This window comes from Mustela nivalis (genome assembly GCF_964662115.1).
Source record: "Mustela nivalis genome assembly, chromosome: 6".
Lineage (NCBI taxonomy): Eukaryota > Metazoa > Chordata > Mammalia > Carnivora > Mustelidae > Mustela > Mustela nivalis.
Window position 1 is genome coordinate 14,134,296 of NC_139025.1, and position 14,657 is coordinate 14,148,952.

At 45.9% G+C, this 14,657-nt stretch overlaps 1 protein-coding gene across 3 annotated transcripts in view; it reads right to left on the minus strand.

The window, feature by feature from the left end:
• Window positions 1-14,188, minus strand: part of ZFYVE1 (zinc finger FYVE-type containing 1) — a 59,720-nt gene extending 45,532 nt beyond the window's left edge. The window contains exons 1-3 of one of the 3 annotated variants that reach the window (XM_082733402.1): window positions 13,904-14,154; window positions 13,613-13,697; window positions 11,597-12,521 (exon numbers count right to left, since the gene is read on the minus strand). In XM_082733402.1, coding sequence (XP_082589528.1) covers window positions 11,597-12,109 — 513 coding nt within the window. In that variant the 5' untranslated portion in view covers window positions 12,110-12,521; window positions 13,613-13,697; window positions 13,904-14,154. Of the gene's footprint in view, window positions 1-11,596; window positions 12,522-13,612; window positions 13,698-13,903 lie in introns of all 3 variants that reach the window. The other 2 variants (XM_082733404.1, XM_082733403.1) reach the window with 2 other exon arrangements.
• Window positions 14,189-14,657: the final 469 nt, after the last annotated feature.

Genomic DNA, 14,657 nt, shown 5'->3' on the forward strand with positions numbered 1-14,657 from the left:
CCGACTCGTTCGCTTTCCCGTGGTTCATTTCGTGAGATGTGAATTACACTTCAATAAAAAAATAAGTAACTGCCCTCGTGGAGCCTGTATTCTTATGGGGAAGAAAGACCATATTCAAACAATTAAAAACTACATAGCACACCCACCAAAAATCAAACAACAGATGAACAAACTGGTAGATCCATGTAACAGAATACTACCCAGCAGTAAAAAGTGGTGGCCTGGGACATGCAAATGAATGGATCCCCTGCTCCAAAACACGACTGTGAGTGAAAGCGGCCACACCCAAGACAGCATTCCATGATTCTATTTATATGGGGAAAACCAAATCCACAGTGATAGAAAACAGATCAGCCACGGCTGAGGAAACTTTCTGGAAGATGGCAATGTTCTTTATCTTAACTGTGGTGGTGGTTGTACATGTGGATTTACACTTTCTGAAACCCATAGAACCAGGTGCCTGCGGGGCTCAGCGGGTTAAGCGACTGCCTTCAGCCCAAGTCATGATCCTGGAGTCCCGAGATGGGAGTCCCACATCAGGCTCCCTGCTTGGCGGGGAGTCTGCTTCGCCCACTGACTCCTCTCCTTTCATACTCTCTCTCTCTCTCTCATTCTTTCTCTCAAAAAAATAAAATCTAAAAAAAAAAAAGAAAACCCTATAGAACCTCACACTTAAAATGCCCGTATTATATACCATATATGAACTATATCACAACAGAGCTCTTTAAAAGTACAATCAGGGGAGCCCAGGTGGCTCAGTCGGCTAGGCAGGCAGCTCAAGGCTTCGGCCGGGGTCAGGATCTCAGGGTCATGAGATGGGAGTCCCATATGGGGCTCCACACTCAGCTCCACACTCTCTCCCTCTCCCTCTGCCCCTCCTCCCACTCCCATGCACGTGGGCACTGTGCCTCTCTCTAAAATACGTAAATCTCAAAAATAAATAAATAAAAGGACATGGTATGTCCAATGCTTGTAAGCGGTGTGAAAAGAGAATCAGGAGAGAAGATGAGAACTAGGAGGCCAGGAAAGGGGTCGCTCTTTTAAATATGGTGCTCAAGGAGGGCTTCACTATGGAGCCAAAGCCTTTTTAGGTCAATTCTTTTAAAAACAGTGTAGCATGGGGTGCCTGGGTGGCTCAGTGGTTAAGCATCTGTCTTCGGCTCAGGTCACGATCCCAGGGTCCTGGGATCGAGCCCTGCATCAGGCTCTCTGCTCAGCGGGAAGCCTGCTTCTCCTTCTCCCACTCCCCCTGCTTGTGTTCCCTCTTTCTCGCTGTGTCTCTGTCTGTCAAATAAAAAAAATAAAATCTTTAAAAAAAAAAAAGTGTAACAAATGCCATTTTCTGTGGTCCTGAAAGTGATGTCATGAATGTCAAGAACAATCCGAAACAGAACATAAAGCTAAAATCGTTTTCTATTTAGTTCTAGAAAGAAAACTTTTCTCCCCTGGCACTGGCAGACTTAACTTCTTAATTCATGAAGGGGGCAGGGGAGGAGGGGTGTAGTAAGGGAAGGAGGAGAAGAGAGAGGGAGAGAATGAGGAGGGAACGGAAGAAGGAAGGAAAGGCAAGGGGGGAGGAGAGGAAAAGGGGAGGGAGAGGGAGGGAAGGGAGAGCTAGGGAGGAGACAGGAGAGGAGAGAAAGGAGACAGAGAAGACAGAAGAAGAAAGGCAGGCAAGCAGGCTGTCTGCCTGTCCATCTGTCCAACGATCATAGTCCAGAACTGATCACCAGAGTTGACTGAGAGAGATGAGGGCAAAAAGCAACAGTGCCTATGCAGTCACCTAGACCTACGACTGCAACTAAAGCCCTGGTCACCAGGCAGGACCAGAGAGGGTGTACGAAAAGAACTACGGGATCCTCCAACAGCCTCTACTCACAGACAAGCACACAAGGGAGCTAAGCTTCCGTGGGAATGCAGCCCTCTGCCATCTCCTCCCCTCATCCGCCAGACTCCCTCAACCTCTGAATTTCCATTTTGAAACATTTTCCATAGAGATTACTCAAACTAATAAGGCACATAATTGACGTTCGATAAATGTTTGACTGTGGCTAAGTGATACAGATGAAATGAACTGAGCACTTTGAAAGAAAAGGTTATGAGAGATGACGGAAAACAAGTTTAGCCATCTGGATGACACTCACCAGGCAGAAAGGACTGGGCTAGAGAGCAGAGGAATTTCTAGAATACTCTATGACTGCTGGATTGCTCAGGTTTATGCTGTTCTTAATTTTAGAATTTAGGATGTCTGTGACTACGTGCAGGAACCAGGCGGTCAGTTCTTTTCTAGCATTCTAACATCTAGACTCAAATTCCCTGGGAAAGAGAGCAATAATTCAGTCTCAAATGGAAGGAAACTGGGAAGCGAAAAAAAAGTTCCAGAAGCTACCAGAAAAGTAGAATCATCCTCCAGTGAGGTCAAGCCAGAGGTTAGGTGCTTTTGCATGGCTGGTATACCTACTTCTCTGCCTAAGAACTCCAGTCACTACCAAGCTGACCACACAAACCAGTCAAAGAGAGTCTCTTAATTGCTCGACAAAAGCCACTGAAAAAATGGGGAAATGAACAAAACAACCTCCCAGGAAACATCCATGCTCTCCTGCCTCCAGAAGTCCCTCTGTATCCCTTCTCATAGGTCCTTCCAATTCTTTCTTGCCTGGAACTTTCTATATCCTTGTGAGGTTTTTTGGTTTTTTTGTAAAGACTTTATTTATTTATCCAAAATAAAGAGAACATGAGTGAGGGGAGGGGCAGAGAGAGAGGGAAAGAGGCAAGCAGACTCACTGCTAAGCCAGGAGCCCAATGGGGGCGCTCAATCCCAGGACCCTGAGCCTGGGTCAGGCCTGGGTCAGAGCCAAAGTCAGGCGCTCAACTGACTGAGCCACCCAGGCGCCCCCCATACCTTTGTTTTCTTTCTCTTCTACATCAATACATTGAGCAGTTCGAACCTCAGGAACAGTCTCTGGGGAGCTCCTCCCCAAGCAGGCACCATCCCACCCCCTAGGGAAGTTTAACCAGCCATCAGATTGCCATCCTGCTACGCCATCTCCAGGATAAACTCAAGGATGCTGCGGGGAGAGGAAATGCATCCACAGGAAAAACATAAAAGGTCAACTTAGTAAGAAATCTGCCTGTTGTATTAACCCTGGCTCGAAAAGCCAAATATTTGCCCAATTCCAAAGAAATCAATCACTTCAAGGGAGTCACAGACCAGAAAAAAAGAGAATCGCACTCACAGAAGATAACCTGAAATAGTTAAAGCCAAGTTCCCTGAAAAGCTGACTCACAGTGGTTTTGATGGCTTATATGGGTCAAGTTTTAAAAAGCCCTGTATTAAACTAAATAGCCTCCCAAGTTAAAAGCCAGGGGCCTCTTAGAACTGAATGAGCCCAACGCTGAGAAAGCTCAGAAGATGCTGAGCGGAAACAGGAGGCACATAATAGAGGCCCTTTCCTCCTTGTGTTTGCCTGAGTCATCCTCAACCTTGCATTTCCCAGTAATTCCATTCAATGCCTTCCCCCGGCTACTATTACCAAGCAAAAGGGGCTTGTCGTTGGGTTTCTAGGAGTAAAAAGCAGCGATGAGTGGGAGCCTCTGCTACTCAGCCCATTATTACTTATGATTTTGACAGCTCCTAAACAGATCTGGTTTTCTGGTTCTATTTTCTTATATGGCACCCAAGAATACTGCAGCAAATATATCCACGTACTGACCAGAACTTGCCAAAGGCTAACCAGCCACACCACCAAAACTAGTCCTTACACTGTAATGGTTCGGTCATGGGCAGGGCAAAAATGGAGAAATTCCACAATGTAGACGGATTCCCCTGCCTCATGACCTACTGGCCAGAATTAAATCCTCAAGGGTTTCTGCCAGGCTGTCTGTAAGACCAAGCCCCAACAAGGTACCCTAGACCAGAAACCAGAGGATAAGGCCACAGGGGTCACTGGCAGATTAAGTCTATGACACAAGGGGCACAAAAATGGGACAGACCAACAGAGCCAGTTTGTGGTCAAGGGTTCCCATAGAGTATGAAAACATGCTCTGCTGGTTTCCATTCCAGAATCTCACAAGAATAATGTCTCCTTTAGCCAATTTAAAAAAAAAAAAAAAAAAGCCAAGTCCCAGTATTTTGAGCCACACTATTCTGGGACTGTAAACAAGTGAGGCAGCCAAGCAACGTGATGGGTCTTCTTAAAGGAACGGTCTCCGTGAGAGGAAGTCCACCACTGTGCCGCAGAGGGAAAGAAGACGACTCACTCTGGCCTCCCATTCCAGAGTGCGTCAAGACTGCAGATTTCTGAGTCAAGGAAGGCCTGCCCCGGTGGACACTTTCTTCGCTTCTCATGGACTCTTCCTGGGTCCCTGGGCTTTCTCATCACCTTGCAGGCTCAGCGCGAGAGGACTCCACTTGGCATGAGAAGCTCCTAAGCTCTCATGTCCTAGAGTCAGGGGTCAGTGATCGTGAAGGGGAAACAGGTGAAATTTCTCATCGATTTGCTGCTCTACTTTCTGGAGAAGAAGACAATCACAGAAGTTTGTAGAAAAGGGACAAAGAAGATAATGGGGTGGTTATGAAAAAGAGAAAAACTTACATGGGTTTTAAAGATATGCATACAAGGGCACCTGGGTGGCTCTGCTGGGTGACTGTCTTTGGCTCAGGTCATGATCCTGGAAACCCAGGATCGAGTCCCACATCAGGCTCCCTGCTCAGCAGGTAGTCTGCTTCTCCCTCTGACACCACCCCTTCTCATTCTCATTTTCTCTCTCAAACAAATAAAATATTTTTTAAAAATAAGATATGCATACAAATAAAAAAAAGACTTAATTGTTCACTTTTTTCTCTGACCAGTAAACATTCAGGTAAGACATGACTGAATCCCCCACAAGACACAACAGATAGGAAAATACTATCCTCTTCCTCCACTGAGAAAACCAACTGTCAGAATTTTATTCTTCTAACCTTTGGCTTATTTGCTAAGGGTGTTGTCTCTAAGTTCAAGAGCATATGAATGACTTATAACTGTGGATCATTTACTTATTATGGACTCTAAACAATGGACCCTCGAGTCCTCTGATTTTCCTAGCACAGTTCCACTGAGGCCTAGAAAAATCAATGAAAACTACACAGATGTCTAAGCATTTCACTGGAGAGGTTGCAAGTATGCCAAAAAGAGAATACTGATTTCAGCTACATTACTTCTGGGGAGCAAACAGAACCAAGAGAGGGAGGCAAAACTGGTGTATAGGTTAAATTTTTGTCCCTGGTATGTCTGCCATGTCACCAGATTACAGATCTCCTATTAGATCAAACTTTCATCCGTTAGATCAATTTCTCAATCACAGCACAACTGACGTTTTGTACCAGATCATTCTTTTTGTGGGGGGCTGCCCTATGTGTTGTAACATATTTACCAACACCCTGGCCTCTACCCATTAGCCAGTAGCACATCCCCCAGTTCTGACAACCAAAGATGTCTCTCAACATTGCCAAATGCCCTCTGGGAGAGCGAAATCACTCCTGGTTGAGAACCACTGCGTTAGATAATACCAAATGAGATTAATTTAACTCCTTAGTGTACAAATCAGGTTCTTAAAAGACTTTTAGTGTTAGCAAATCAATAAAATACGGGGTATTAAGCCAGTGAGATCTGCACAAAGGAAATGCCACGGAGTCACCACCGCGAGTTCTCTCGTTCCTCACCACCAACTCTGTAAGAGCATTCCTCTTTTACATCCAAATATTGGCCCAAATTCGTCAGTCCTTCTTTTATTTCTTTTTAATACTTACCAGTTTATTAAAGGATATGATAAAGGATACAAATCAACGGCCAGATGGAGAGATGCGTAGGGAGAGAGGGATGGGGAAAGGGTGAGGAGCTTCCGCGCACTCTCCAGAAACACCACTCTCCCCAGCGGCCATGTGTTCACCAACCCGGAAGCGCCCATCAGTGTCTTTCCATCTCCCCAATGTCAGTGGTAGTAACCCCAAATCGAAGCCACCTCTCACTTATCTTTTACAATGGCCTCGTAGGGGGTCTCCCTGCCTTTCTTCTTGCCCCGCCCCTACCAGTCACTACAATCTCGTCTTCACACTGCCGCCATTTCTTGAAAACTACTGGATCACGTGACTTACTACCCTAATGCTGTCTGTGCTTCCCATTACACCTAAAAGCCACATTTTTTTCTATGGCCTGCAAGGCCCCACCTGCTCTGGAACCCATTTACGGCCATCCTTCTGCCCTTCCCACACTCTTGCCGGCTCCCTCCGGCAACACTGGCATTCTACCTATACCCCGAACATGCCCACCACCTTCTATCTGTTCCCACTGCCCTCTGCCTGAAGGTCTATTTCCCCAGGTAGTAGTATCCATCAGGTCTTTGCTTAAAAGTCATCTCTACAGTAAAACCTTGCCTGATAACAACATCCTGCACAAGTAGCTTCCAAGACATTCCTGCATAATACTACACCTGAACCATCTTTTTATGTGTTTTACATGGGTGAACTCTGTTTTCCCTGCTTGGATGGTAAGTCTACGATGGCATGGACCGGTCCTACCACCCAACTATCCCTGGAACCTCGAAAGAGCCCGGCACACAATATGAGCTCAATAATTGTGATCGATCAGTGAATGCTTTTGTGGGTAACAGACTAAAGGTCTGTTTAAGAGCCACAAATGAATTCTTGCTTCTGAAACCAAAAGCCAGTCTCTCCTTAAATTTAGCACTATAGTGCACATGCAAATGACAAGGTAATGATAAAATTCACACTTCTAAAAGGAACTTGTTTGTTTCTAAAAGGAACTTTCAGGTTTTCCAGAAGAAACCGAGTAATACTCAAACCGTAAGCAATGAATCTTAGGGGATTCTAGGCCAAAGAATTTGAAAAAAACCACACACCAGTTATAGCCTACAAGCTTCTAAAATAATTCCTATGTACAAAACTGAAAATGGTCAAAACCCACAAATGCTAGAAACATAAAAGGAAAAACAAAGATGGGGCCTACCTCACAGAATCTTTACTATTGTAGTAAACAGTTCTTCAGTAACCCTGCCTTCCGGAACGCCAGGGTGGCTCAGTCGGTTAAGAGTCTGCCTTCAGCTCAGGTCATGATCCCAGGGTCCTGGGATCAAGTCCCCCACATCAGGCTTCTTGCTCAGCAGGGAGCCTGCTTCTCCTTCTGCCTGCTCTGCCTGCCACTTCCCCTGCTTGTGCGCTCGCTTGCTCACTCTCTCTCTGACAAATAAATAAATTGAATATTTTAAAAATGTTTTTTCATTTTTAAAATTTAAAATAATTTTTAGTAACAATAATAACCCTGTCTTGCATTTATACAAAGCCATGCTTTATTTGCTCCGCACAGCAGCCCTGAGGAAGAACTGGTGGGCTGAAGCTACGGGCCATAGAAAGCTTAATCAGAAAGCTTAACTGCCTTGGTCAGAGACAACTGGAGTGTCACGGTCACAGCAAGGATTTCAGAGCCAGACGCTTGTGTTCAAATCCTCTGCCACTTACTGTAACTTGACCCTGGTAAGTTACTTCATCTCTGTTCTTCAGTGTCCTCACTTACAAAACACAATGTTAGAAATGAAATGTTTGTGTCGCCCCAAAATTCAGGTTCAAATCTAATCCCTAATATGATGGTAGGGGTGGGGTGGGGGGGTTGGGAGGTTGATTAGGTCAGGAAGTGAGGTCTTCATGAATAAGATTAATGCCCTTATAAAACAAGATTCCAGAACTCCCTTCCACCATCTGAGGACACAGGGAGAAGATAAGATGGCTGTCTATGAGTCGGGAAGTTGGCATCTCCAGACACTGAGTCAGCCAGCACCTTGATCCTGGGCCTCCTAGCCTCCAGAAAACTGCAAGAAATAAACTTCTGTTGTTCATATGCTACTGAATGGTATATAAGATAACAACATACGCAGCATTCTATCACACAGAGCAGCCCAAACTGACTACAACTTACTTCACAGGGTGTGGTAGGCTGAAACTGCACCCCCTACCACCACCTCCTTATCCCTGAGACCTGTGAATATCTCACTTTATGTAGCAAAAGGAACTTTATAGATGTGACTGCATTAAACACCTTGAGAGGAGACAGTGTTGGATTATCCAAGTTGGTCCAATGGAATCACAGTGTCCTTGTAAGGGGGGAGGCAGGAGGGCCAAGGAGATAGGACAACAGAAGCAGAGAGTCATAGAGAGGGATGGGAAGATGTTACATCGCTGTCTTTAAAGTTGGATGATGGGGCCACGAGCCAAAGAATGTAGGCAGCCTCCTGAAGCTAGAAAAGACCAAGAAATCCTCCCCTAGAGTCCCACAAGAAACATAGCCACTCAGACCCATTTTAGGACTTCTGATCTCCAAACTATAAGAAAATAAATTTGTGTTGTTTTAAGCCACTAAATGTGTGGGAATTTGCAACAGCAGCAATAAGAAACTAATACATAGTTATCACCAGGATTAAATGAACTTCTACATGCAAAGTGCTAAGTACAGTTCCTAACAACCATAGTAAGAGCGCTTTAAATGTTAGCTATTATGAGTCAAGATCAGAACCCAGGGGATTCACTGAAGTACTTCAGAGGGTAAGAAAATGAGGTTTAGAAATCTGGTAATACCTGTCCAAATTTAAAGATTTTTTATTTATTTATTTGAGAGAGAGACAGTGAGAGACAGCATGAGCGAGGAGAAGGTCAGAGAGAAAATCAGACTCCCCGTGGAGCTGGGGGCCCGATGTGGGACTTGATCCTGGTCCCGGGATCATGACCCAGGCCAAAGGCAGTCGTTCAACCAACTGAGCCACCCAGGCGTCCTGCCTGTCCAAATTTAAAATGCACACATCAGAGGTAGCTCAGTCAGCTAAGCATCTGCCTTTAGCTCACGTCATCATCTCCAGGTCCTGGAATCAAGCCCTGTATCATCATTAGGCTCCCTGCTCACTGGGGAGTCTGTTTCTCCCCTCCCTCTCCCTCTGTCTACCCCCTTGCTCAAGTGCATGTGTGCTCTCTGTAATCCATAAAATCTTTTTAAAAATAAAAATAAAATATATAAAATAAAATGCATACATGTATCATTTGACAAAGAGATTCCATTTCTAAATAGATTCACAGGATATTCAACATATCCTGTTTGTAACTACTCAAATATCCACTAACAGGCTCAAATTATAGAAAATGCATTCAACAAAACAGTAGGCAGCCTTTAAATAATGAGGTAGACCTCAATGTACTGATAAGATGCACTGATACATCAACAAGATGTATCCTTTAGTGAAAAAAAGCTCAGGGCCTGAAAAAATCTCATTTTTGTTTAAAAATAAAAAGGATACATACATATGTTAATAAGCACATGTCAAAAAATTCTAGAAGGGCAGGTAGTTCATTGTTCATGGAGACTTTTCTAAAAGAGACTAGGGGGGTGGAGTAGAAGGGAAAGTCTTGCTATCATATACCCTTTGCTGTTATTTTAGGTTTTAACTAGAAATGTGCATGATCCCCAGTTTTTAAAAGCTGAAGTTGAGATGTGACATCACCGACCTATCAAAGGTATTTATGCCCAATGTGCCTACCACTGCACATGACACAGGGCCTAAGACCCAGTCCTGCTCTCCAGGAGTTCACATGCTGGCTGAATTTATACTCTACGTTTGTATTAGACAATCATCTAATTGTCTTGGACATTCACATCAGAAAACAGAACCAGACATTCTCGCAAAGTAGTTTTCCACTGTGACTCTGGGAGAACAAGTCACCACCCAAGAAGAATACATTCTATGTCTAGTCCATTAGTCCCAACCAGTGCTGCTTAAGCTTCAGAAATAGTTACTTCCTAGAGGGTGGTCAGTGTTTAAGGAAAGCAAAGCAGGAGGAATCTTCACAATCAACTCAGTCACATACATTACTACACACTGCAAGAAAAAAGATGAACAAGTTATCTATCTGTGGGTAGTAGATTTGTCTTCTTCATTACACTTCCATAAATTTTCCTAATTCTCTACTAAGGAACATGTATCAGTGGCACAAAAAGAAAAAATACACATCCTCCTCCCATCAGAAAATATTATTTTTGGTGCTAAAACTGATCTGTGAGATTACTGGTTCGTCCCAAATCTCCCTCTCGCTTTACAAAAGTGACAGCCATCCAAACTATGAACTAAGACTCCAGACTATGAACGGATGGCAAAACCAACAAGAAACACCCAAGCTCAAGTGTTCCATTTAGAAAATATTCACTCCACATTGTCACCCAATTAGAGCATAACCATGATGAAGACATTACTGCTAACAAGAGAGGCAGACTGGGATCTGGGTCACTCTTCCCATAACTCCATTAGTCCCACTCAGCCAATAAAGAAGTCTGTGTTAGCAAAATATTTAGCTGACAATGGGATCATGATGTAATGCATTTCTATAACCTTACCAAGGAGGAAAGAGAGCTGAAAAATTCCTAGTGGGCAACTGGAGAGTTGTGGAACAGCAATTTACAAAGGTTATTCCCCAACCTGGAGACCTGAGGAGTCATCACAGCTGAAAAGTACCAAGTCCATTTACCACAAACACCTCATGACACCCACAGAAACAAGGCGCTGGTACCGGACACTATGTGCCAGGCCCTGTGATAAGGGCCCTTCCACTGCCATTCCTTACTCTCTCTCTCTGAATCTTCTCAACTACCACTGGGAAGTACAAGTGAGATGAACACATGAAGCTCACATCACTCTCCACGGCTACACAGTCAGGAGGGGGGGAAGTGAGTGTGGAATTCGAGCGGTCTTCACTCAAAAGCATGCACATGATACTCCTCCCTTCACTGGAAAGTATAAGCGTCACACCACCCCTTCCACAGTCACCCCTGTCGCATGCCGCCGTCTCCCCAGTTTGCTCCCACCACATGCTACCCTTGCCCCCAACTCGGAAGCGGATCAGGTATTCTCCTTCTGTAATGGCAGGTGCCCTCCCTGGCTTTTCCTGATCAGCCTGTACAGGAAAAGAAGAGGCCATCTGGGCAGAATGCTATCCTTCTCTAAAGCCATTTTCTGAGGACCACCCCCGTCTCTAAATTTAAGCTAGCAGGTTTTTGACTTGCTGCCTGGCACTCCCAGGGGACCCACTGTGTCTGCCACCCTGCACACACAGCCCATGTCAGTCCCATTTACCTACCACTCGCCAAGCGCTCACTCCAAAAGCTCATCTAAGTCAGGTCTGCCTCGCAATAACCCCAATAACGATAATGACAACGGCGACCGTGTTGTGATCATCTGTTATGCAACAGGCTTTAGAAACACAGTACCACTTCATCCTCACAACTGCCTGGTGAAGTAGGCACTGCCTCCAATTTACAGATGACAAAACTAAGGCAGGGAGAGAAAGTAATTCAGCCGGAGGTCACACACAACCGGTAAGTGACTGGTAAGTGACGAAATCTGACTCCATGCAACTTAAGCTTTCCTGGTCTCACCCCGAACCATCAAAATGTGAGCTCTTCTTGGACTTTTCCTTTCGAGAGCTCCCTTCCAACAAGAGCTCCCTTCCAACCAGAGCTCCGCGGCTCGACCACAGGACTCCCACTTCACCCACAGGCTCGCTCACCTGAATTTCTTCATTTTCATCTACTAGGAGGAAACTCACAACCTTCTCAGTCATCTTCTTCCTCCTGGTCTCTTCATCCAGCTCGTCCTCCTCCAGTAAGCCCTGGACCTTAGTGACATGGTACACAGTAACGGGGTGTCTCCTTTTGTTACCCCCGGAATGAGTCCGCTTCTGGCACTCCAGGCACAAGTTGATTTTACAGGTCTGGCACCTCACGGCTGCCCTCTGCCTAACACCCGGCGAGTGCCCATTGGTGCCCTTGCAGGGATCGCAGTAAGGGACGTGGCCAGGTTTGAGTCTTATCCGCTCATGGTTTCTCAGGCGCTCCTGCCGGTGAAGCTCCTCCTCGCAGCGGAGACACTGCAAACTGCAGCACTCATCACACTCAAAGACCGCTTCGTCAGTCCCGCTGCAGGCATAACTCTCCTGGCACATCAGCCCCGGATTCAGGCCCTTCTCTGCTGGGGAAGTCTGAGCACTCATACTCAGGTTGGCAAGGAAATCACCCACCATATAATGGTCCCTGGGCTTGCCCCAGGGGTGAAAACAGAGGCTTTGAGTCTGAGGACCGCAGAGAACTTTCAGAGGATTCTGGACACCTTCAGAAAAACAAAAAAACAAAAACAAAGTTTCGGGGTCCTATCAGAATTCTTCACCTGCTCACAAATGTTCAAATTTTTAATTTTCTGCCTCCAAGATTCCCGGATCAGCAGCAATGTTGATTTGGTTTGACGGTTTTCTCCTCCATAAAGTGCAACCAAAGTTGTGGTCAAAATTAACTTGAAAAGGACTCTTGTGGCTATCTGAGAGAGATCCGGTGGGCACCTCGTGGGCTGGGCCTCAGCCACAAGGTTTTGGTAGGGAAGGAGAGTGGTCAGGAGCTTTGCAATTTAATCCAACCTCAAGTCAATATTTCAGGGGATACCTAGAATAGAGGAAGGAAAAGGATTTCACTAATCTAAAAACGGAAGTACACCTTAAAAAGAAAGGAAGAAAAAAAAAAGATTGTGATTAAATAAGACGCCAGAACTCCTGAGAGAAATCTCATTCTTGCTTGTAAAACTTACACAGGCTACTTCTGATCCCAGAAATTTCTTCTCAAAATCATGGGCAAGACTCCTCCCTTTGAACACTGCCACTGTCTCTAGGCCCAAGGCATCTCAGAAACTGTGTATTCATTTCACAGACTGAAATTCTCTCTTCATCCAGTTATTAAATTCAGAATAAAATCATTAAGCAAACAGTCCTTGGAAGGGCAACCCTCTGCATTCCCCTAACCCACAACATGCACTTGTTAGGTGAATAAAGAGGCCTGTAAAAAGCCTGAAGAAATGATAATAATGTAGACTTGAGCTTCACCAAAGTCTTTGGCAGGTCTAGTTAGGTTGTTTCAACTCTAGACAAATGTCTATTAAGGACCTTAAACCTGGAAACAAAAGCCACCATGTCATGTTTAAAAACAATAAAAGACAATTACTGTACTTCCTTTTGTCCCTTCTCTAACTGCAAAAAAAGGGGGGGGGGGCAACAGGAGACAGAATTCCTCCCTTCTCTAAGGCCCCCGGCAAAGCTAGGCCTGCATGAGTTAAAACAAATGATTTTTCTCTTTGTCACTCAAAAACTAACTTAAAAATAACTTCAAAAAAGAAAATAAACGGAGGAAAAAGATAACTGGGGCAGGGAAGAGGCTTTTGTCACTTCCACAATTGTATTCTTCACCCCTCTTAGCCTTGACCTCCATTCTAATACCCTAACGAAATGCAAAATCCTCCTTACAAATATTCATTCCTCCCTCTAGTAATCAATCTATCAATCTTATTTTTAGACAAACAGGAAGGCAAGGGAGTGACTAGGAGACCTTATTTACCCCCTAACCTCAGCCATGCCCACCCAGCTCCCGCAACAGAAACAAAAATCGAAATTAGCCACAATTTATAAAAATATAAAATCAACCTCCAAAAGAACACCCCACCGCCCGACCGGCCAAGCAAACAATCTGCCCCCTTGGGCTCCCACCTCGACACGTCTCTCCAGCCGGGGATTCCTCACCCTTCCTTTCTCCCGGGCAACACCACCACAACCCGAGGGGCACGAGCAGAGTCTAAACAAAGAAGGACCCCCAAAATCCACCCCCACGCTAGCAGAGGCCAGAGCCGAATCCATTGTTTATACCACCCCACCCCCACCCCAGCCGCACCCGCCCCCCCCCCCGCCCCCGGGGGCAGCCGGAGCTCCAGGACTATCGCTCGCCCGGCGCTGGGCCGTGCCCTTCCCTCCCCGCCCGCGGCGGCCCGGGGATCCCACTACCGAGCAGCTCCGCCGCGGCGAGGTGGCGTCGGGGGACCGCAGGGCGCCGGCGGGGGCGGGAGCTGTTCCTCAGGGCACCGGAGGATCCATCCTCATCTCCATCTCCGCCCCCCCTCCTCCTTCTCTGCCTCCGGGCTTCCTCCTCTCCTGTTGTCAGTTGGGATCAGCTGATCGGAGTGAACTTCTCCCAGCTCAGACTACCAGGAAGGCGTGAGCAGTGCAGTCCAGGGAGAGAGGAGAGGGAGGGGTGGAGTCCTACGCCGGCGAGGGCGGAGAAGGGCGCGCACAGCTTCCTGGGAAATGTAGTCCCCTGGATGTGGGTCCCTCCCCACATCCCGGAAGTCAAGGCTCTAAGTGACTACAACTCCCAGGACGAAAAGGGCTGCTCCTGTGAGGAGGCGGTAAAGACAGGCGGTGGAGCATTTCGGGACTTGGAGTTTTTGCATTACTGCGGTGGTCGGAGGTTTCAGCGCGTTGTTTTGGGTAGTGGCCGGAAAGGGAATGGCGCTAAATTAGACGAGTGATGTAATGTGTAGTATAGTTGACGCAAATAACTCGATTTTCTGAACCCATATTGCACACCATTCCTTCAAAAATGTGTAAAAACGAGCCATCTCCTCTTCCCTGATTTCACCTTGCCCAAGTTAGGAAATGACTAGAAAGAACTGATAAAAGAATGGAACTACTGTTGGAGTTTTGTTTTCCCTTTATGGGTATTCAAGCCAAATTTTTTTTCCTTACCTTTTACTTTTCG